Raw genomic sequence first — 22,665 nt, 5'->3', positions numbered from 1 at the left:
AGTTATAGGGAATTGATATACGAGGTTACCAAAGGTTGTTCGGAGTCCCGGACGTCACGAGGAGCTCCGAAATGGTCCGGAGGTAAAGATTGATACATAGGATTGATGGGTTTGGACGCCGGAAATGTTTCGGGCACCACCGGCAAAGTGTCGGGACCACCAGAAGGGTTTGGGAGGCCCACCGGGAGGGGCCACAAGCCCCGAAAGGCTATATGGGCCAAGTGTGGGAGGGAACCAGCCCCTGGGTGGGCTGGTGCGCCCTCCACACCCAGCCCATGGCGCACCAGAGAGGAAGGGGGGACCCTAGGCACTGGTGGGCCTAAGGCCCACCAGGGGGTGCGCCACCCCCTCTCCTGCCCTGGCCGCCGCCCCCTCTCCCATGTGGGCTGCCGCCACCCCTAGGGTGGGAACCCTAGAGGTGGCGCACCCCTCCCCTCTCCTCCTATAAATAGAGAGGGGTTTGGGGCTGTTGGGGACACAAGTTCATCTCTCCCTCGGCGCAGCCCTGTCCCTCTTCTTCATCCTCTCCCATGGTGCTTGGCGAAGCCCTGCTGGGAGACCTCATCTCTCCATCGACACCACGCCGTCGTGCTGTTGGAGATCTTCCCCAACCTCTCCCTCCTCCTTGCTGGATCAAGGTGCGGGAGACGTCATCAGGCTGCATGTGTGTTGAACACGGAGGTGCCATGGTTCGGCACTAGATCGGAATCACACCGCGATCTGAATTGCTGCGAGTACGACTCCATCAACCGCGTTCTAGCAACGCTTTCGCTTAGCGATCTTCAAAGGTATGAAGATGCACTCTACCCTCTCTCGTTGCTGGTCGCTCCATAGGAAGATCTGAATATGGCGTGGGAAAATTTTGAATTTATGCTACGTTACCCAACAGTTATGTGTGCGAGCAACCCTGGATCAGATGGGCAGCGATAACATCAAGAGACTGGGTTGTTTATTTTGATCTCATATCACAACGGGGATATTTTACCATGGATGTGGTAGTGCCACAGAGGTGGCATGTGTCACGGGGTGACACGTACAAGGCCTAGATTTCTCTCCCCCAGGACTTGACCTGGATGGGAATGTTAGTGGAATGTAAGAGTGTCATAAGGTAGACGAGTTTTGTTGGAGTAGCACTGATGTACCCCCAATGGGACAAGTCCCAAGGTATTGTATGAAGAGCACCATAGTGTGGATAAGTACGCGCAACCTCTACAAAGCGTAAGAAACTATTTACATAGCCGCGTCCAAGGTATTGTACACAATTCGTATTAGGTCACACTATGTGATCATCGCGGATAATGATGGAAGTATTCATATTATTAATTTATTAAGTAATAGTTTGGGAGACAACCGATGATTATGATGGGATAAGTATGATGATCACGGGTGATCACGAGAGTAAGTGGATTGACTGGGTAGTCAAGAGTGAGACGGTCCATGTGACGTCAAACGATGGTTTATCATTACAACTAGTTTAACAACAACATGCCCATTATTCTCTTCCACCCTTCTAATAGTTACTTAGAACTTAACATTGCTATGTTATTGTTTTGCCTTGATGCTTTTGGTTGTTGTGAGCTTGCGAGTATATTCAAAGTACTCACCTGACATGTCATGCCACATCAGGCGATGTCATGATTGCGTCATGAGGATCCAGAGTCTGCAAACTAGGAGGTGTCCCAGCAGTGTCCCTCTAGAGTGGAGTCCACCATCGTCACGATGTTCCACCGCTAAGTTTTATTCCGCTGCTAGTAGTAGAGGCACAAGCATGTTCACTATCTTGCCTCACTAGAATTGTAAATTAGAACCCTTGTACCCTTAGTATTTACAATAAAGAGTTGTTCGACTCTGTGCCAAGTTGTACTATGTTTCCAAAAGACATGGATCTCTAGGCTGGAACACCGGCCATACAGTTCACTAAGTTGGGGTGCCACAACGGCGGCTCCGGAATAAATACCATGTATATATATTGGCATGTTGGGACCATGCAGAAAATTAGTCTCCGTGTGACCGGACTCCGCCCATCCCCAACACATTTCCACGAAATAGTTCTAGGGAACAATGCGGACCCCCTCGGGGAGTCAATCTCGAGGTCATTTCGGCACTGAGCACAACTTCCAGGTAGAAACCACTATTTTGAGCTGGTCCCTTTCAAAGGGGGGCTCTAACGCTCTCCTTGAACGTTCGTCCTTCGTCAAGTTCATGTCAATCCTGTGCTTCGCCTACATGAAGTTCAAAATGCCTGGACCACACGGTATCGTCTGATACGTCCATTTTGCATCATGCTTTCATGTTGATATTTATCGCTTTTTGGACTGTTATTATACTTTGTGGTACCATACTTATGCCTTTTCTCTCTTATTTGGCAAGGTTTATTTGAAGAGGGACAATATCGGCAGCTGGAATTCTGGACTGGAAAAGGAGCAAGTCTGAGTCCTCTAATCTGCGCAACTCCAAATGCCCTGAAAATCAACGTGGAATTTTTTGGGAATATATAAAAATACTGGGCGAAAGAAGTGTCACAGGGGAGCTGCCAGGGGCCCACAAGTCTGGTTGCCGCGGCCTACCCCCCTGGCCGCGACAATAGGGCTTGTGGGCACCCTGGTGGCCCACTGGCCCCCCTCTATTGCTATATGAAGGGTTTCGTCCGAGAAAAAATCAGGGTGGATCTTTTTCGTGGATTCTCCGCCGCCACGAGGCGGAACTTGGGCAGAACCAATCTAGAGCTCCGGCAGGACGATCCTGCCAGGGAAACTTCCCTCCCGGAGGGGGAAATCATCGCCATCGTCATCACCAACACTCCTCTCGTCGGAGGGGAGTCATCTCCATCAACATATTCATCGGCACCATCTCCTCTCCAATGCCTAGTTCATCTCTTGTAACCAATCTCCGTCTCGCGACTCCGATTGGTACTTGTAAGGTTGCTAGTAGTGTTGATTACTCTTTGTAGTTGATGCTAGTTGGATTACTTGGTGGAAGAGTTTATGTTCAGATCCTTGATGCTACTCATTACACCTCTGATCATGATTATGATTATGCTTTGTGAGTAGTTACTTTTGTTCCTGAGGGTCATGTGAATTTGGTATTCGTTCGGTATTTTGATATGTTGTATGTTGTATTTTCCTCTAGTGGTGTTATGTGAACGTCAACTACATAACACTTCACCATCTTTCGGCCTAGAGGAAGGCATTGGGGAGTAGTAAGTAGATGATGGGTTGCTAGAGTGACAGAAGCTTAAACCCCAGTCTATGCGTTGCTTCGTAAGGGGCTGATTTGGATCCACTAGTTTAATGCTATGGTTAGACGTTGTCTTAATTCTTCTTTCATAGTTGTGGATGCTTGCGAGAGGGGTTAATCATAAGTGGGATGCTTGTCCAAGTAAGGGCAGTACCGAAGCGCCGGTCCACCCACATATAAAACTATCAAAGTAACGAACGCAAATCATATGAACATGATGAAACTAGCATGACAGAAATTCCCGTGTGTCCTTGGGAGCGTTTTCCCTCTTATAAGACTTTGTTCAGTCTTGTCCCTTGCTACAAAAGGGATTGGGCCACTTTGCTGCACCGTTGATACTACTTTCTACTTGTTACTTTCACTTGCTTCGTTTCACCTCACTACACCATCACTTGTTACCGCTACTTTCAGTGCTTGCAGTTATTACCTTGCTGAAAACCGTTTATCAGAGCCTTCTTCTCCTCGTTGGGTTCGACACTCTTACTTATCGAAAGGATTATGATTGATCCCCTATACTTGTGGGTCATCAAGACTCTTTTCTGGCATCGTTGCTGGGGAGGAAAGAGCCTTTGGTAAGTGGAATTTGGTAAGGAAACATTTATATACTGTGCTAAAATTTATTGTCACTTGTCACTATGGAAACTGTTCCTTTGAGGAATTTGTTCGGGGTATCTTCACCACAAACGGAAGCACGAGGGGTTGCTCCTCAACCTGAGGTACCTACTGAAAATATATTTTATGAATTTCCTTCGGGTATGCTTGAGAAACCGCTGGCTAATACTTTTACAGGAGATGGATCTTCACATCCAGACTTGCATCTAATCTATGTAGATGATGTTTGTGGTTTATTTAAGCTTGCAGGTTTGCCCGAGGATGAGGTAAATAAGAAAGTCTTTCCTTTATCTTTGAAGGATAAGGCGTTGACATGGTATAGGCTATGTGATGATACTAGATCATGGGACTACAATCGGTTGAAATTGGAATTTCATCAAAAGTTTTATCCTATGCATTTAGTACGTCATGATCGGAATTATATTTATAACTTTTGGCCTCGTGATAGGGAAAGCATAGCTCAAGCTTGGGGAGGCTTAAATCAATGCTATATTCATGCCCCAATCATGAGCTCTCGAGAGAAATTATCACTCAAAACTTTTATGCTCGGCTTTCTCTTGAAGATCGTACCATGCTTGATACTTCTTGTACCGGTTCTTTTATGAAGAAGGATATTCACCACAAGTGGAATTTATTGGAAAGAATCAAATGTAACTCTGAAGATTGGGAGCTTGAAGAAGGTAAGGAGTCAGGTATGAATTTCCAGTTTGATTGTGTTAAATCTTTTGTAGAAACAAACACTTCTAGAGATTTTAGAGCTAAGTATGGACTTCTGAGATAGTAGCTTCTCTTTGTGAATATTTTGCTGCTCATGTTGATCTTCCCAAAGAGAAGTGGTTTAAGTATCATCCTCCTGTAGAAGTCAACGTAGTTAAACCCAATCTAGTTGAAGAGAAAGTCATTGCCTTTAGTGATCCTATTGTTCCTTGTGCCTACGCTGAGAAACCACCTTACCCTGCTAGGAAAAAAGGATTATTCTCAAGCTCCAAGTGTGATACGTAGGGGTTACATTAGACCACTTGCACCCCCTGAGGAAATTAGAGTTGAACCTAGTGTTGCTATTATCAAAGATCTCTTAGCCGAAGACATAGACGGGCATGTTATCAAATTTTGTGAGGACTCCGCTAGAATTGCTAAACCTCACGCGAAAGACAAATACGGACCTGTAGTTGGCCTGCCCGTTGTTTCTGTCAAGATAGGAGATCACTATTATCATGGTTTATGTGATATGGGTGCTGGTGTTAGTGCAATACCCCGGTCCCTATATGATGAAATCAAAGATAAGATTGCACCTGCTGAGTTAGAACCCATTGATGTCACTATTACGCTAGCTAATAGAGACACTATCTGCCCTGTGGGAATTGTGAGAGACGTAGAAGTCATTGTGGTAAGACGAAGTATCCTACTATTTTCCTCGTCCTTGCTACCGCACAAGATAGCTTTTGTCCCATCATATTTGGTAGACCCTTTCTCAACACTGTCAATGCTCATATTGATTGCGTTAAACAGACTGTCACTATTTGTTTCGAGGGTGTGTCTCATGAATTTAACTTCTCCAAGTTTGGAAGACAACCCCATGAAAAAGAGTCGTCTGGTAGGGATGAAATCATTTCTCTTGCCTCTATTGCCGTACCTCCTACGGATCCTTTAGAGCAATATCTGCTTGAGCATGAAAATGGTATGCATATGGATGAAAGAGATGAGATAGATAATTTTTTTTTAGAACAATATCCTATTCTCAAGAATAATCTGCCTGTTGAACTGCTTGGGGATCCTCCCCCACCAAAGGGTGATCCTGTGTTCGAGCTAAAACAGTTACCAGATACTCTTAAGTATGCCTATCTTGATGAGAAGGAGATATATCCTGTTATTATTAGTGCTCACCTCTCGAATCACGAAGAGAAGAAGTTCTTAAAAACTTTGAGGAAGCACCGTGCTGTTATCGGATATACTCTTGATGATCTTAAGGGTATTAGTCCCACTCTATGTCAGCACAAGATTAAAACCGATCCTGATTCTAAGCCAGTTGCTGATCATCAACGGAGATTAAATCTGAGGATGAAAGAGGTCATGAGAAAAGAAATATTAAAGCTTCTGGAAGCAGGAATCATTTATCATGTTGCTCATAGTGATTGGGTAAGTCCAGTACATTGCGTACCTAAGAAGGGAGGTATCACTGTCGTTCCTAATGATAAGAATGAATTAATCCCACAGAGGATTATTACTGGCTATAGGATGGTGATAGACTTCCGGAAACTGAACAAGGCAACCAGGAAAGACCATTATCCTTTGCCGTTTATCGACCAAATACTAGAAAGGCTATCTAAACACACACACTTCTGCTTTCTAGACGGTTATTCAGGTTTCTTGCAAATACCTGTTGCACAATCTGATCAGGAAAAAACCACTTTCACCTGCCCCTTCGGTACCTTTGTTTATAGACATATGCCTTTTGTCTTGTGCAATGCACCTGCCACCTTTCAAAGATGTATGATGGCTATATTCTCTGACTTCTGTGAAAAGATTGTTGAGGTTTTCATGGATGATTTCTCAGTTTACGGTTCTTCCTTTGACGATTGCCTCAGCAACCTTGATCGAGTCTTACAGAGATGCAAAGACACCAACCTCCTCTTGAACTGGGAGAAGTGCCACTTCATGGTTAATGAAGGCATCGTCTTAGGGCACAAAATCTCTGAGAAAGGCATTGAAGTTGATAAGGCTAAGGTTGATGCAATTGAGAAAATGCCTTGCCCCACAGATATCAGAGGTATACGGAGTTTCCTAGGTCATGCTGGTTTCTATAGAAGGTTCACTAAAGACTTCTCTAAGATTTCTAGGCCTCTTACCAACCTCTTGTAGAAGGATGTTCCTTTTGTTTTTGATAAGGATTGCGAGGAAGATTTCGAAATACTTAAGAAGGCCTTGATAACCGCACCTATTGTTCAACCACCTGATTGGAACTTGCCCTTTGAAATCATGTGCGATGCTAGTGATTATGCTGTTGGTGCTGTTCTAGGACAAAGAGTTGACAAGAAGTTGAATGTCATTCACTACGCTAGTAAAACTCTAGACACTGCCCAAAGAAACTATGCCACTACGGAGAAGGAGTTTTTAGCAGTCGTGTTTGCATGTGAAAAGTTCAGATCTTATATAGTTGACTCCAAATTCACTATTCACTCTGATCATGCTGCTATTAAGTATCTTATGGAGAAGAAGGACGCTAAGCCTAGGCTAATCAGATGGGTTCTCCTTCTACAGGAATTTGATTTGCACGTTGTTGACCGAAAGGGTGCTGATAACCCTGTAGCAGATAACTTGTCTAGGCTAGAGAATGTCCTTGATGACCCCATGACCTATTGATGACAGCTTTCCTGATGAGCGATTGAATGTCATCCGCACTTCACATAGTGCACCATGGTATGCTGATTACGCAAACTATATCGTAGCCAAATACATACCACCCAGTTTCACCTACCAGCAAAAGAAGAAATTCTTCTTTTATTTGAGACACTACTTTTGGGATGATCCTCACCTTTATAAGGAAGGAGTAGATGGTGTTATTAGACGTTGTGTGCCTGAACATGAACAGGGACAGATCCTGCAAAAGTGTCATTCCGAAGCCTACAGAGGACACCATGCTGGAGACAGAACTGCTCATAAGGTATTGCAATCAGGTTTCTATTGGCCCACTCTCTTCAAGGATGCCTGTAAGTTTGTCTTGTCTTGTGACGAATGCCAAAGAATAGGGAACATCAGTAAGCGTCAGGAAATTCCTATGAACTATTCACTTGTCATTGAACCATTTGATGTCTGGGGCTTTGATTATATGGGACCTTTCCCGAGTTCCAATGGGTATACTCACATCTTAGTTGCTGTGGATTACGTCACTAAGTGGGTAGAAGCTATCCCCACTAGAAATGCTGATCACCACACCTCTATTAAGATGCTTAAAGAAGTCATTTTCCCAAGATTTGGAGTCCCTAGATATCTGATAAATGATGGCGGTTCACACTTCATTCATGGTGTTTTCCGCAAGATGCTTGCTAAGTATGATGTCAATCATAGAGTTGCATCTCCTTATCATCCTCAGTCTAGTGGTCAAGTGGAGTTGAGTAATAGGGAGATCAAATTGATCTTACAAAAGACCGTCAATAGATCTCGAAAGAATTGGTCTAGCAAACTTGACGATGCACTATGGGCTTATAGGACTGCTTATAAGAATCCCATGGGCATGTCGCCGTATAAAATGGTTTACAGTAAGGCCTGTCATTTACCTCTTGAGCTAGAACACAAAGCTTATTGGGCAATCAAAGAGCTCAACTTCGATTTCAAACTTGCCGGTGAGAAGCAGTTGTTTGATATCAGCTCATGAGATGAATGGAGGGCCTAGGCATATGAGAATTCCAAGTTGTTCAAGGAAAAGGTTAAGAGATGACATGATAAAAGAATACAAAAACGAGAGTTCAATGTAGGTGATTATGTCCTGCTATACAATTCTCTCTTAAGATTCTTCGCAGGCAAGCTTCTCTCTAAATGGGAAGGTCCTTACGTTGTCGAGGAAGTATATCGTTCCGGTGCCATCAAAATCAATAACACGGAAGGTAATTTTCCTAGAGTGGTAAATGGGCAAAGAATCAAGCATTATATCTCTCGTACTCCCATAAATGTTGAGACCAATATCATAACTCCAGAGGAGTACATAAGGGATGTTTATCAGCCTGTTTCAGACCCTGAAAACGAAGAGGTATGTGTTTCGGTAAGTAATTGGACTCCGAAACTTTTCCAATAGGAATTTTTCTCTGTTTTGGAATTTATGGAAAATTAGAAAAATAAAAAGCAGTCCGGAGAGTGCACGAGGCGGCCACAAGCTTGGTTGCCGCGGCAACAGGGCTTGTGGGCACCTCGTGTGCCTCCTGGACTCCGTTTTCTTGCAGAGCACTCCTTCTAGTCCAGAAAAAATCATTATATATACGCCCGAGGGTTTTGATCTCCGTATCACGCAGTTTTCCTCTGTTTTCGTTTCGAGCCTGTTTCAGCTGCAGATCTAGATCAAGATGTATTCTCAGGATTCAGAGGGGGAGATCTATGTAGCTTATTACCTTGCTAATCCCAAGGTATATGGGGACTTGGAACCATATGGCTGGACCACTGACGAGGAAGAGGACTATGATCCCAAGGGGAAGGAACAAACGAGTTCCGATGAAGAGGAGGCTCCTCTACCTCAACCTGGACGCACTCATGTGGAATTCAAGAAGTCAAGCCTCCCTGACCAAAGGAAGAAGCCTAAGACCTTGTTTATCCCTTCTCGTTTCTTGCAGGAGAGTAAGAAGGAACTTTGTCATAGAGTGTTGAAGCTTGAGGAGGAAAATGACGATCTGAGGGAGCAGAACTTTATGCTCAAGTGGAAATTAGACAAGCTCAAGACTGCTTCAACAACTCCACCACCATCACCACCAAAGGAAGACAACTAAGCATTGGTATGGGAAACTCCCTTGGCTTATGCCAAGCTTGGGGGAGTTGCCCTGGTATCGTATCACCTTCATATCTTTTGTTTTTACCTTTGTTTTAGTTCTTTCTTTTCAGTTTTTATTTCTTCTCTTAGTGGAATAAGTCTTTAGTGTTTAGTTTGAGTCTTTTTCCTTGTATCTCCCCTGATGTATTCGAGCTTGCGAGCTATATAATAAAGAGTATCTTAGTGAAGGGCTTTGTTTTGTGCCGTGATCAAAAGTATGAAAAGAACGATAGCATGAAACATCATGAGATGATCTTATGGAAAGTGATAGCTTCACATATAACAAGTATGATGATTGAAACTTGTTGAGAATAGACCAACATAGACCCCAGTCATTGTTGCAATTAATAAGAAGTAATAAGGAAAGAGAGGTTCACATATAAATATATCATCATAGACACTTTCTATAATTGTGAGCACTCACCAAACTATTACATGCTTAGAAGTAGATGTTGGACAAGGAAGACAACATAATGAATTGTGTTTGCTTAGTTCCAAACAATGTTATATGATTAGATATCCCTCAGCATGTGATGATTGCTTCCACCTCATATTATCCAAAACTCCCGCACCAAGTAGAGATACTACTTGTGCATCCATAAACCTTCAACCCATTTTTGCCATGAGTGTCCACCATACCTACCTATGGATTGAATAAGATCCCTCAAGTAAGTTGTCATCGGTGCAAGCAATAAAAATTGATCTCTAATATGTATGATCTATTAGTGTGTGGAAAATAAGCTTTATACGAACCTGTGATGAGGAAGACATAAAAGCGACAGACTGCATAATAAAGTTCTTTATCACAGGGGGCAATATAAAGGGACGTTCCTCCGCACTAAGAGGACACGCATCCAAACCTCAAAAGCGCATGACAACCTCTGATTCCCTCTGCGAAGGGCCTATCTTGTACCTTTACTTTTTGCCCTTGTAAGAGTCATGGTGATCTTCACCAATTCCTTATTTAGCCTTTTTCTTGGTGAACGTCATATGCTTGGGAAAGATCTATATTCATATATCAACTTGGAGATGAGTACTTATGCTTTATTATTGTTGACTTTACCCTTGAGGTAAATGGTTGGGAGGCAAAATTATAAGCCCCTTTCTTTCTCTGTGTCCAACTCAAACTTTTATGCCATGAGTACCACGTGAGTTATAACAATTGTGGAAAACAGAAGAGATGATTGAGTATGTGGATTTGCTTTACAAGCTCTTATTTGACTCTTTCTGATGATATGATAAATTGCAATTGCTTCAATGACTATGGACTATTGTTGGCTACTTCTCGGTAAGGTTTTTGTTTCATACTTTGCTTTGTGAAGGAATTGTTACTTTCCCATAAGAATCTCTATGATGTATTGTTCTTCTATGTGTGATCATGACGCCCTCATGTTCGTATTTTGTTTTATCGACACCTTCATCCCTAAACATGTGGACATGTTTCTGGATCTTGGTTTTCGCTTGAGGACAAGCGAGGTATAAGCTTGGGGGAGTTGATACGTCCATTTTGCATCATGCTTTCATGTTGATATTTATCGCTTTTTGGACTGTTATTATACTTTGTGGTACCATACTTATGCCTTTTCTCTCTTATTTTGCAAGGTTTATTTGAAGAGGGACAATACCGGCAGCTGGAATTCTGGACTGGAAAAGGAGCAAGTCTGAGTCCTCTAATCTGCGCAACTCCAAATGCCCTGAAAATCAACGTGGATTTTTTTTGGGAATATACAAAAAATACTGGGCGAAAGAAGTGTCAGAGGGGAGCTACCAGGGGCCCACAAGCCTGGTTGCCGCGGCCTACCCCCCTTGCTGCGGCAACAGGGCTTGTGGGCACCCTGGTGGCCCACTGGCCCCCCTCTTTTGCTATATGAAGGGTTTCGTCCGAGAAAAAATCAGGGTGGAGCTTTTTCGTGGATTCTCCGCCGCCACAAGGCGGAACTTGGGCAGAACCAATCTAGAGCTCCGGCAGGACGATCTTGCCGGGGAAACCTCCCTCCCGGAGGGGGAAATCGTCGCCATCGTCTTCACCAACACTCCTCTCATCGGAGGGGGTCATCTCCATCAACATCTTCATCAGCACCATCTCCTCTCCAAACCCTAGTTCATCTCTTGTATCCAATCTCCGTCTCGCCACTCCGATTGGTACTTGTAAGGTAGCTTGTAGTGTTGATTACTCTTTGTAGTTGATGCTAGTTGGATTACTTGGTGGAAGAGTTTATGTTCAGATCCTTGATGCTACTCATTACACCTTTGATCATGATTATGATTATGCTTTGTGAGTGGTTACTTTTGTCCCTGAGGACATGGGATAAGTCATGCTGATAATAGTCATGTGAATTTGGTATTCGTTCGGTATTTTGATATGTTGTATGTTGTCTTTTCCTCTAGTGGTGTTATGTGAACGTCGACTACATAACACTTCACCATCTTTGGGCCTAGAGGAAGGCACTGGGGAGTAGTAAGTAGATGATGGGTTGCTAGAGTGACAGAAGCTTAAACCCCAGTCTATGAGTTGCTTCGTAAGGGGCTGATTTGGATCCACTAGTTTAATGCTATGGTTAGACGTTTTCTTAATTCTTATTTCGTAGTTGCGGATGCTTGCGAGAGGGGTTAATCATAAGTGGGATGCTTGTCCAAGTAAGGGCAGTACCCAAGCGCTGGTCCACCCACATATCAAACTATCAAAGTAACGAACGCGAATCATATAACATGATGAAACTAGCATGACAGAAATTCCCGTGTGTCCTCGGGAGTGTTTTTCCTCTTATAAGACTTTGTTCAGGCTTGTCCCTTGCTACAAAAGGGATTGGGCCACTTTGCTGCACCGTTGCTACTACTTGCTACCTGTTACTTTTCACTTGCTTCGTTTCACCTCACTACACCATCACTTGTTACCGCTACTTTCAGTGCTTGTAGTTATTACCTTGCTGAAAACCGTTTATCAGAGCCTTCTTCTCCTCGTTGGGTTCGACACTCTTACTTATCGAAAGGACTATGATTGATCCCCTATACTTGTGGGTCATCATCGTCACCGTCTGTGGCTACCCCAAGAATGATCAAGAGGTAGAGGTTGCTCATGGATCAATATTTTTCCACTTTTGGTAGAGGGTTTTGACATACTTTTCACTTGGTTTTCAATATTTCTCATATCTTTCTAACATTAAGCATTCAAGAAAGAATAAACTTGTTTTCCATTTGTTGTTCAGAAAATATACTTTTGTAAACAAACCAATCATGATCCCATAAACTGAAGCCAAATGGAGCAACTATCGTATTGGACAAAAATGCATCAGCGCATCTAGAGCACAAGACGACCATCAGTACAAGTGCAAGATCTTGTACCATTCACAATACCATGTGCCGCCAGCTTCACCTCATCTACAAGAAATACTTAATTGAAGGGGAAAGAGCGACCAGAGAGACACATCTACCGCCACACCATCCAAAATAAGGGGAGAAGATATCCGAAGAGGAAGAAGCGTTGGGGATCCTTTCCTTTTTTACCACAGTGATATATTTGTTTCACATGAAAATAATATTTTTAGACAGTTACTTCGCACGAGACTCATGCCAACTTGTGTGAAACCGAAACACCACTCATGAAATGGGCTATTCGAGCTAAGGTGACAAAGGTGGTTCATGGGGACGATAACACTCAATTCTTTCACATGATTTCAAATGGCAAACATCGAAAGAAGAAAATAACCCAACTTGAGCAAGACGAAGGAACAATAGTAGGACATGAGAACTTAAAACTATATATCTCTGAATATTACAAGAAATTATTTGGTGCATTAGAAGATATGGTGGTCTCTTTGGATGAAAGCACAACTCATGATATACCTCAACTCAATGCAGATGAGAATGAGGTGATATGAGCTCCATTTACAGAGAAGGAGGTGTACGACTCAATAGCACAAATGAAACAAAATAAGGCACTGGGGCCGGACGGGTTTCCGGCAGAATTTTATAAAAAATGTTGAAATATCATTAAGGGGGACCCGCTGCCTATGTTCCATGATTTATTTAATAGCCAGTTACAACTATTCCACCTTAACTTTGGAACAATCACGTTGTTGCCAAAGAAGGCGGATGCTATATGCATTGAGCAGTTTAGACCGATACATTTGCTCAATGTCAGCTTCAATTTTTTTACAAAGGTTGGAACGAATAGATTGACGAAGATAGCTCATTCAGTAGTCCAACCGACGCAGACTGCGTTTATGCCTGGGAGACACATCTTAGAGGGTGTTGTTGTCCTACATGAAATGCTGCACGAAATTCATACAAAGAAACTAGATGGGGTTATCTTTAAAGTGGATTTCGAGGAAGCATATGATAAAGTCAAATGGCCATTTCTTCAACAGGCCTTACGTATGAAAGGATTCAATGAAAGATGGAGAGATCAGGTTGATACTTTCATTTAGAAAGGCATTGTAGGGGTTAAAGTTAATGATGACATAGGCCATTTTTTCAAACACACAAGCGATTAAGGCAAGGGGATTCAATGTCCCTAGTGTTGTTCAACATAGTAGCAGACATGTTGACAATACTCATTGCCAGGGCCAAAGAAAAGGGCCAAGTAGGAGGCCTTATTCCACATCTGGTAGAGGTGGGTGTGTCCATACTACAATATGCGGATGATACGATTATTTTCATGGAACACGATATGGCTAAAGCGAGGAATATGAAACTATTATTATGCTTATTTGAACAGCTCTCGGGGCTGAAAATTAATTTCAACAAAAGCGAACTTCTCTGCTTTGGGAAGGCAAAAGAGGAGCAAGACGCTTACAGGCAGCTATTTGGATGTGAAATGGGATCGCCATCGTTTAGCTATCTCGGGATTCCTATTCATCATAGGCGACTAACGAATAAGGAATGGAAATGTATTGAAGTTAGATTTAAAAAAAACTAAGTTGCTGGAAGGGCAAGCTTATGTCATATGGAGGGAGGCTAGTATTAATAAACTCTTGAAATACCAGTAGGGATACAAAAAAGACTAGATCTTTACAGATCTCGTTTCTTCTGGCAAGTGATGAGGCTAAGAAGAAATACAGGTTGACACGTTGGGATATTATATGTAGACCAAAAGACCAGGAGGGTACGGGCATTGAAAATTTGGAAGTGAAGAACATATGCCTACTTAGCAAATTGCTTTATAGGTTATCCACACAGAGCGAGGGGATGTGGATTCAAATACTGAAGAATAAATACCTACATTCAAAAACTTTAGCCCAGGTTAGAACTAGATCAAATAACTCACCTTTCTGGAAAGGGTTAATGAAGATAAAGGTGACCTTTTTTTAGTGGGTGAAATTTGTAGTTGGTGATGGTGTCTCAACAACATTTCGGGAAGATACTTTGCTTGGGGACACTCCTTTAGCACTTCAATACCCTATGCTTTATAATATTGCACAACGTAAAGAGGACTATGTGTCCACAGTACTACAACCGGTACCTCTTAATATGCAGTTCAGGCGAGCTTTAATGGGAGCACGCTCGAATGCATGGTTACATGTGGTCAGAAGACTTATGCAGGTGCAACTAACTGACCAGATAGATAGTGTTCGGTGGACTTTAGCTGCGAATGGTGTGTTCTTAGTAAAGTCCATGTATACGGATCTGATAAACACTGGACCCCTATCCAGATCATTACATATTTGGAATATCAAAGTGCCACTCATGATTAATTTTTTTATGTGGTTTATACGCAAAGGTGTGGTATTAACCAAAGATAACTTAATAAAATGAAGATGGGGAGGCAGACCTAATTGTTGCTATTGTGAGCAGAATGAAACAATAAGACACCTCTTTCTAGATTTCCCCCTTGCAAAACTACTATGGCACACTGTTCATATAGCTTTTAATGTTACCCCACCTATATGTATTAGCTCGTTATTTACAACGTGGCTCAATGGAATAGACGTTAAAATATTCAAACTTATCAGAATTGGGATCTGCACTCTATTTTGGGCTATATGGAATACCAGGAATGACATGATTTTTAATGGCAAGAACTTCAACAACTTTTTGCAGGTTATCTTCTGAGCGACGTCTTGGATCCGTACGTGGTCGTTACTCAGCCATGCAGACTCCAGGGAGCTTATGGATATTGGGTGCAACCGATGGGAGATGGTCGCACGAATTATCTTGAATCGGTTTGGATGACGTGCTAATAATAGACTAGGTGTATAGGCATCATAGTCTGCTTTTAGCTACGCCGGATGTGGTAGTTTTTTCATATCATCTTTGTTTTGATTTCGAGCTTCGGAGCTTTGTGGATCAAAGACTTTGTTTTGAACATATGTTAATAAGATGGTTGCATGCATCGATTGATGCAGAGGTCGGGGGCTCGTTTCCTCCTTTTCCAAAAAAAAATCCGCTCTTCATTTGGACAATAAATATTGGAATACTTACACGAAGATGCTATGCTACCATGTGTGTCTTTCATCCCATCAAGTATTTTCTGGTGCCACGGCCGTGCAGCTAAGTGCAAAATATTTATTTTGTAACTTATTTACATGTGTTGTCGTAAATGCTAGTTGTCATTGACAAAGGCCCTACTCGTTCTGGAAGAACTTATCTACTGGGTTATATCCACGTTTTCCACAGGATCCACAAGCTTCATTAATAGAAATTTACCAAAAACAGCAAACAACTGAGCTAAATACTTTGTCTACAGATATCATGACGCTTACTCTGAATCAGGATAATACTCTGAACGGGTATTGTGCTCCATACAAAGGCTCAAGATCTCTGATAGTTTACTTAATAGTTTTGTTTCTCAGTATTGGATCGATTGTGAACTAATTGATGAAGTGAAAAAACATGCTTTTGCAAGAGATGAAGAAGACTCTCAAGCACATCTTATGTTCTTTGACGCTTTATGCGATACTTTTAAAATTAAAGATGTGACTAGAGAATTCACGTGACTTAAACTCTTAAAATTCTCTTTGAGGGACAAGGTTGAAGAAGGGTATAAGAGGCTTCCGTATTCCAACATAACTAGTTGAAAATCTTGTAAAGAGAAATTCATGGTCAAGTTTTTCCCTTTCGCCAATTAGAAAAACTCTCACGAGATTAACCTCTTTTGTCCAGAAATTGAAGAAAGCTTATACAAAGATTAGGGGGGATACTCTTAAGTTTTGAATCTCTGTCCTAACCATGATTTTGCTAAATATGTTATAGTGTATTTATTTTATGATAGGATAGGCACTGAATCTAAATATTTCCTTGATATGCGTGTAGATGGAACACTTATGTGTTTGACCATGGAAGCAAGAAAATCTTTGGTGGAGAAGATCATGATTGTAAAGAATAATGGAATACTAAAGAACGAGCTAAGTTCATACGAAAAGTATACCATGTTGAGAACATGTAGGAATTCAAAAAGGTAATCCAACAAAGTGTAACATCCCAATTTTCCTAATTGGGAATGTTTTACATTGTAGCTAAGCATCTATGCATATTGACTTAAATAAAGTTTGCATTTGAATTCTTTCGACTTTTTCTTTTGCATTTCTATTTTTTTTCTTCACACGAGAAATGCCGGGAAATAATCTCTTGCACGCAAGAGAGAGCAGAGGAAAATGACCCTCCAAAGTGTGAGGCATTTTTGAAATATTTTGAGCCAAGAAAGCCAAAGTTTTATCGTGAAAATAATTGCAAAAAGAAAATATAGCATAAGGGATTTTTTTTCTGAAAAAACATTTTTTTAAGTTTTTATTTTTGCCTTGGAAAAATGTTAATCGAGTAGAGGATATTTTTCTAATCATTTTGGTATATAATATCCTATATTAATTATTTTATTTGTTTCCTTTTTTCATTTTAGTTTCTGTTAAAAAAACAAACACGAGAGATATTTCTGCTGCCTCCCCATCGCTAGGAAGCAAATCCCTGGCAACCGTAGCGCCAGACCACCCCCACGCCACCTCTTTTTTTTTCTTTCCCCTTTTCTTTCTTTCTTTTTTTTCCTTTCTCTCTCTCTTTCCTTCCCTCTTCTTCTTCCTTCCTTCTCTATTCTCCCGTGACCTTCCTTTCTCCCAGCGAACCTGCAACTTCCATGGCAACCCCGATTCCCTACCCTCCTCGGCCACCCCCTCCCCCTATAAAAACCGAATTCCAGATAACTTCAGTTCCTTTGGCTCAAGTTGTCCATGACCGTGGACACGGCTAATCGATTAGGTTTGAGTACTCCGCAGAGTTTTGCAGACGTTCCCCACAAGATTTGATCGCCTCCGTGTATGTCCTCGCACTTCAGGGTGTTTGAAGACCGGATGATCAAAACATGGTCTTTCAACGGGTCCCTCTGAATCCCTGTCGGTGCCCATCCAATCCTACCGTTCTTCTACATCTGCTAGCACCACCTGTCCAGAGTCGCCGCGTTGTCCAACCAAGCCAGAGCCAATAATGACTTGTGGCTGTGCAGGTAAGCCTTGGGTCTTGAAAATATCTGTCCGTCTCTTTGAGCCTGGGTGAAGCTTTCCGCATGATGTCATGGCCTCTCCAGCATCCCGGGTCATCCACTGGGTTCTCCAGGGAGCCGATCAACCGTCCTTCACCCAGAGTTGCATTGCGTCCGAGGTCTTGAAAATCTTGTCTTAACTGGTCTTGATTATTTAATCAACCTTGCATCACTCGTGTTATGCACTCAACCGAAATCCCGTCTACTCAAGCATAGCAATATGAAATTTGTCGTCCCGGGGCCAAGTATCGGGGTTGTTGTGTGCCTACCACATGATACTACAATCTATACTCAAATTTCCAAGTACCTACTCAGCATGCAATTGGGCATAGGATGGTAGAACTACGATGCATAAAACATAGGTGATAGTATGATCAAAGTGACGTGCCTGGTGATGTTGACGAAGAAGAATTTCTCAAGAAATAACTTGATAGACTACTCGCCACTCTCCGATGAAATCTATATATCAAACATATCATTCACATAAGCACTCATACTAGCAATCATTCTAACAATCAAAACAAAAGAGAGAGCGAAATAGGAATTTGAAGGAAACTTCAAATAAGACTAGGGAGTCTTCTACTACATCAAACACTAAATAGTTTTTGTTCTAACTGAAAATAAAACACTAAAATAGAAAAAATAACAGAAAAAAATATAAAATAACTAAGATAACAGAAGTAAAATTTACAAAACAATATTTTTTATAAGTATTTTCAAAATAGGAAATCAAATTAGCAATGCAATCAATTCGCAAGTTAGTATAGAACTAGAATTGATTCCATGCAAACAAATAAGAATAAATAAAATAAAATTTTGTTGTTGTTGAAAAGTTACTGGTAAATATCAAAAAACAAAATCTAACTTGTCACAATTACAAAAAAAACAAATTAAGAACAATTAATACAAAAAAATAGCAAGAAAACAAAAAAGGCTAAATCAGAATCTGTTTTGCTTAAAACCCTATGTAAAAATATTTAAAAAAAAATTAAACTTAAACTACTGAATGATATGATCAATATGAAGCAGCAGCAAAAATAATCAAATTAAAAGCTATATTTAAACTCTCGGAATAAGCAAAACAAGCTTTAAATTCAAATCTGATATAACTCAATTTTTATAAATCCAAACATAGACAAATTATATATCTACAGAAACTACATAAAATTTATGATCCAACGCAAAAAGAATCACCTAATTCGGAGTTATAGACTAATAGATATGAATTTTCTAAGATTGCAATTTTCTGAAAAAACTGCAATACGGGATTTCGTGAATCTCACCATGGGTGACACATAGGAAGAACTCTGGCGAGGTAGCTGCTCCGGCGAGGTGGGGAGGTCGCCGGCGGGGTGAGGAATCGGCGGAGGAGGGGTGGGGCGCGCAGGGGTGTGGTGCAGCGAGGGTAGGGGCCATGGGGAGGTCGGCAGGGAGCTCCTGGACTCGACCGGGGCAGGGTTACTCCGGCGAGGTGGCCGGCGGCTAGAGGCGATGAGGGTGGCGTCTCTTTGGGAAAATGGAACGAGGACGCCGGGTGGGTTCTTATAGGGGGCTCGGGAGGAGCTGGGATGGAAGGGAGAGGGAGATCGGGAAGGGAGGATTTCCCTGTCCATGGCTAAGGAAGGTCCTATGCACGTGAGGAAGGAGATAGAGGAAGAAGAAGATCCTATTGGGCTAGTTTTTGGAAAGGTCTTAATGGGCCACCGTTTATTTCCATTTAAACACGATTTCTTTCCTTTTTCAAAACTAGGAAACTAAAACGATAAAAGGGAAATCAAATCAATTCGGAATATAGAGTTTCTATATACTAAAATTATCAGAAAAATAAAATCTAAATGATGGGCATTTTTCCACGGCCAAAATAAAAACTTAAAAAAATGTTTTTCCAAAAAATCCCTAAAAGCATTATTTCTTTTTGCAATTATTTTCTCAAATTAAATTTTGGTTTTTTCTTGGCTCAAAATATTTCAATGAATGGCCCTGGTTTTTGGAGGGTCATTTTCCTCCGCTCTTTCTTGCGTGCAAGAATTTTGTCGGGGCATTTTCTCGGGGAAGAAAAATATAGAAGCAAGGGCAAATATTTTGAAAGGATTCAAATGCAAACTCCGTTCAAATTCTTTATAGTTGAAGAAGTCATGTCATCTTCTCTCTTTTCTTTTAAAAGATTGAATTTGAATTCATCGGAGATGGGGAAAGTCATTTTATTCCCTCTCATTCAAAAGTTTTTGAAAGTTTCAAATTTCACACAAGTTTCAATCACTCAAGCAAGCAAACAAACAATCTAATAATTATTTTAACATTCCAAAATTTGGGATGTTACATGCACTTCATTTCATTGTGCTTCCGTTATATTTTCTATTCTCTCGTATCTGGTGATTCATTGTGAAGATTCTCAGGACTCGAGTTCATCATTTCTTCATTTTATTCTTTTTCCGGTGAATTTAATTCAGTTGTCCGTGTTCATCATATCCTTTTATCCTTGTAAATTCTTTCCCATGTAAAAATTCTTATCAGCCTATCCTGTTATTCATTCATCTCTTTTCTATCCGGTGTGTTGAAGATATCTCAGAGTTTCTTGGTTTCAGATCTTTCATTATTTCGAGGTTCTCAACCTCATCTAGTTTTCTTTATACCGGTGCAATATCTCTCTTTCTAAGAAATCTTTTCAACGATGGTTTCTTTTGAGTGGGCCCATAACCCACGTGTTTTCCCAGGATCTTATCTGGCTCTTGTAACCTTTTCGGAGATCTTTAATTCTTTTCAACTATGACATAAGTATGAATTTCATCAGTCATATCCCTTCTCCAAGATCTATTTGAATTAAATTCTCATCCTGCTCAACCTTTCATTCTTCATTATTCCGGAGGTCTCAGTTATTCTTGGTGATGTTCTTCTCGTCATTCTCTTCATTGAAATTTGAAGGGGTGTTTATCTCATATCTTGGTGCCATCATCTTAATTGTTCCAATCATGAGTAATCTCTTTCTTGCTATTCGGTGCATTTCAATGTTGTGTTCATTTCTCGATCCTCCGTATGCCATCATTTCAGAAGATTTCTTCGTTCTCAGCTTTCAGCTTTCATCCTCAAATTCTTCTCAATTGTTGTCTCTTCGTTCGTCTCTCAATTATTCCGGTGCCTTGTTCAAGTTTTTCTCTCAGGTGGCTCATGATCTATTCATTCATTCATGTTCACCTCATTCGTTTCAATTCTTACCGGTGTCTTCTTAAAGACTCCTTTAAGTTTGTGCTCATGTCTCTTCTCAATCATTTCTAGAAGAATAAGTGGTACGCTAAATCCGTTGCTTGTCATCAATTAAACTTGATGAAGGATAAGCTTAACATAATTCTTATTCTTGTTCATAGTGATCTGAATTCTTCTTTCGGAGTGGCTCATGATATCAATTCTTTTCTCAAGTGCTTATCTTTCTTTTCCGAAGTTCCACGTTCTATCAAGTATATCTTTGAGAAGCTTCATCTAAATCATTGCAAGGCCTTTTATCTTATTCTTTCATCATTTCATTCCGGTGTTCTCCAAGAGGTTCGTCATGCTGGTGCATCAAGGTTTCAATTCTTCTCAAGGTGTTCTTCAAGATTTTGTGGTAGTAGTTCTCAATTTCTTCTTCGTTCGTTTCTTCCAAGATCTAGTTTATATTCTCTTGTTCCAGAGTTGTGGTGATGTTGCTCATTTGGGTCAATCATGTTGTTCTATCAAGATCATGGTGTTCCCTTGTTCTATTTAGTTGTTTGTTATGAATCTTGTCTAATTCTCCCAACTTATCGATTTTTGTCCCCTTTTCCTACCGAAGTGCTGCCGAAATTTTCCGTGAATTCTTGCTTGTTTCTCATGTCATTCTTCATCTCTTTGCAACCTTCAAGGATCGTTGGTTTCACTCGTTTGTCAAAGGAGCAACTAAGTTTTGTCTCTTGCTTTTTCTCATCCTCTTCCCCTTTTCATTCTTGGATCTCGGGTCGAGATGCTCTTGTAGTGTAGGAGAGTTATGACAAATCGAGACCGATGTTCCAAAAGATTCCCCCTTTATTCCGTTTTCGTCGTGTGTTTATTTTTATTTGTCGCATCATCATCGCATCATTCGCATCATCTGCATTGCATCGGCATCTCCGTTGCCACCAGTTTTCAAACTTGCATCCGTTGTTAGTTGTTGGTTCTCGTCGTTATCCGGTGTGAGCCTGACCACACTCGCACACGCCCGCGGCATCGTCAAACCCTGTTTTTAAAAGTGTGTATAAAACTTTCTCTGATTGGATTGAAACTTGGCGTGCGGTCCAAATATAATATAGGTAGGCCACCTGCCAAATTTCGTCGCAATCGGGGTCCGTCTGGTACCCGAACGGACGTCCGTAGCGGCACCGTATTCGGTCTATCGCCGGACGTTTTTCGGTGTTTTAAAAATCGTGTTGCCGCACCACACCGTTTCCCTCTCTTCCCCGGCTAGCCTACTCTACACGGTCACTTAGCCGACCCCGCGTTTGAGTTCGTTCGGTTCCGATCGCGTGGGCAGAAATGGGGCCGGATTCGGATAACCCTAGCCCCGTGTCTATAAATAGACAGCCTCCCCTTCCTAATCTAACCCTAACCCTAGTCCACCTTGGGATCCGCACCCCACCCCCAGCCAGCCACTCCCACCTCCTCTCTCCTCGCACCACACAAACCTAGCCAAACGGGCCGGGCTAAACAGGCCGGCCCGCCAGCCCGCCACGACGGCACGGCACGGGCCCGACCCGACATGATTTAAACGGGCCGTGCCAGGCACGCGGCACGCCTCGGGCCGTGCCTGGGCCTGAGGGCTGGGCACGCGGGCCGGCACGGCACGGCACAT

At 41.8% G+C, this 22,665-nt stretch overlaps 1 protein-coding gene across 1 annotated transcript in view; it reads right to left on the bottom strand.

Moving 5' to 3' along the window:
• The window catches only part of LOC123450583 (bifunctional TENA2 protein), an 84,184-nt gene extending 61,519 nt beyond the window's left edge, over positions 1-22,665 (bottom strand). The window contains exon 1 of the mRNA XM_045127754.1: positions 22,499-22,665. Within this exon, the coding sequence (XP_044983689.1) occupies positions 22,499-22,665 (167 nt within the window). The remainder of the gene's footprint in view (positions 1-22,498) is intronic.

This window comes from Hordeum vulgare, chromosome 4H (assembly GCF_904849725.1).
Source record: "Hordeum vulgare subsp. vulgare chromosome 4H, MorexV3_pseudomolecules_assembly, whole genome shotgun sequence".
Lineage (NCBI taxonomy): Eukaryota > Viridiplantae > Streptophyta > Magnoliopsida > Poales > Poaceae > Hordeum > Hordeum vulgare.
Note: the sequence above shows the minus strand (reverse complement) of the source record. Positions and strands in the feature narration are given on the sequence as shown.